The sequence below is a fragment of the Aplysia californica genome, unplaced genomic scaffold (genome assembly GCF_000002075.1).
Source record: "Aplysia californica isolate F4 #8 unplaced genomic scaffold, AplCal3.0 scaffold00226, whole genome shotgun sequence".
Lineage (NCBI taxonomy): Eukaryota > Metazoa > Mollusca > Gastropoda > Aplysiida > Aplysiidae > Aplysia > Aplysia californica.
In genome coordinates, this window is record NW_004797496.1 from 887,775 (window position 1) to 889,668 (window position 1,894).

Genomic DNA, 1,894 nt, shown 5'->3' on the forward strand with positions numbered 1-1,894 from the left:
TGTGTATGTGTGTGTGTATGTCTGGGCGTGTGTGTGTGTGTGTGTGTGTGTGTGTGTGTGTGTGTGTGAGTGTTTGCGCGCACGCGCACGTGTGTCTGTTTGCGAGTTTGGCCTGTGCAGGAAGTTCGTCATGCTCCTCTTTCCGCTCTCATCCCCACTTGTGTGACGTCAGAGATTTAACTTCTTAAAGGATTCTGATCGAGTGACCAGACAAGACAGGGAAGCAATTGGACAGCCACAAACATAATCCAAAACCTTTTATTCTGTCGATGTATCCGTGGCTTACGTATTGCGACGAATCTTTGTACATAGTCATAATATGAAATAAAAGGACAGGAAGTTCTATTTTTAACTATCCTTGTCGATCACTGTAGAATCGCGAGAGGCGATCTGATTCGCACTTCCTGAACATTGTCCTTGAATAAGGTTTTTGAAAGAGGTAGAACAATACTCAGTGAGCTGCTGTCATCTTTTCAGAACTTTCAAAAACCTAATGTTGTCTATGCTATTTCAGTTTAATATTAATACGAATTGCTTTTAGCGTGAAGCTCTTTCATATTGTTCGTGCATGTCACTGCTTCATTTCAATGTATCTTTTACTAACGCATTATTTTCGAGAGTGCGGGCCTGGTTTTTGATTTATCGATTTCTTTTGATGTTAGCGTAATCCTAGCTATATTATGGGAAATGGCTTGTCTGAGTGGGAGGGGTTTCGGAACCATTTGTTCGTCAAAGTCCCCCAAGTTTTTTGGGGTTTTTTAAAGCTGGCTTCAACGTGCCTGCGTGTGTTGTGTAATGGGTAGGCTCTTGGCCTTGCGCGTGAGCTAAATAGGTTCGACTCCCAAGTGGGGAATATAATCAATGAAGTATTCTGCCTCTCAGAGACGACCGAAAAGACCCGCTTCCGAAAATATTTGAATTGTACCGATAGGTAGGGGCGCAAAACATACAATAATGATCTGTTGTAAAGTTTTGCTTGTGTCCCATGCTGCCAACACCGGGCGCAAGAGAAAGTGTGCATAAAACTAGTGCAGAAATACTAAAACAATGTGCTTTTATATAAATTTTATACTAATAAACAAATGTTTAATCTATTCATAGCTCGTCTTAATGCCCTCAATTTGCCTATATTTCTATGTACTGTTTTTGTACACTGAGCAGAAACTAGTCTTGTATCACTTCGTTTCTTGTCTGTAATGTCCTTCATTCGCCTACCTTTCTTTGCCTATTTCAGCTCAAAGTCCAAAAATCAAAAGACTGACCGGACCGGACGGTGTAAAATCTGGGACAAAGGTCACATTGAAGTGCTCAGCGAAAGGGATTCCGAAACCGGAGTTCTCGTGGTACAAAAATGGCAAGTTGGTTACCAGCAGTAGAGGGGTCAGGCTGCGGACGAGTGGAAAGTAAGTTTGTTTCGTCTCCTTGTTCCACCTTTATCAGCTTTTGTTTTGTTTCGCTTTCTTGTTTTATCTTTGTTCACTTTTACTTTGTTTCACTTTCTTGTTTTACCTTTGTCAACTTTTGATTTTCCTTTCATGTCCTCCCTATACTCTTTAAAGGATCACAATCGTCCCCACCACTAGAAAAATAGCTTTTCTTTCTTAATAATATACCCATCGACAGACTGACTGAAGGGCAGACTACACCAAAACCATGTTTACCATGGCTTCTGCATACGTATTGACAGACCACAGTATGACATGGTTCATAATCACATACAATGGGTTCAAACTTTCTAATAAACGTTTGCCTAACTCAGATATACATGAAAAAAAGAGAGAAAAAAGGAGAGAAATCGAGAGATACAGAGAGGGAGGGAAGGAGAGGGAGAGAGGTAGACTGGGAAAAGAGAGTGATAGATTAAGAGGGTGAGACAAATACAGAGGGAGAGAGA

At 41.0% G+C, this 1,894-nt stretch overlaps 1 protein-coding gene across 1 annotated transcript in view; it reads left to right on the forward strand.

Annotated features, from left to right (window-relative positions):
* The window catches only part of LOC101845775 (pro-neuregulin-2, membrane-bound isoform), a 133,305-nt gene that overhangs the window by 75,481 nt on the left and 55,930 nt on the right, over window positions 1–1,894 (forward strand). The window contains exon 2 of the mRNA XM_035970152.1: window positions 1,235–1,403. Coding sequence (XP_035826045.1) covers window positions 1,235–1,403 — 169 coding nt within the window. The remainder of the gene's footprint in view (window positions 1–1,234; window positions 1,404–1,894) is intronic.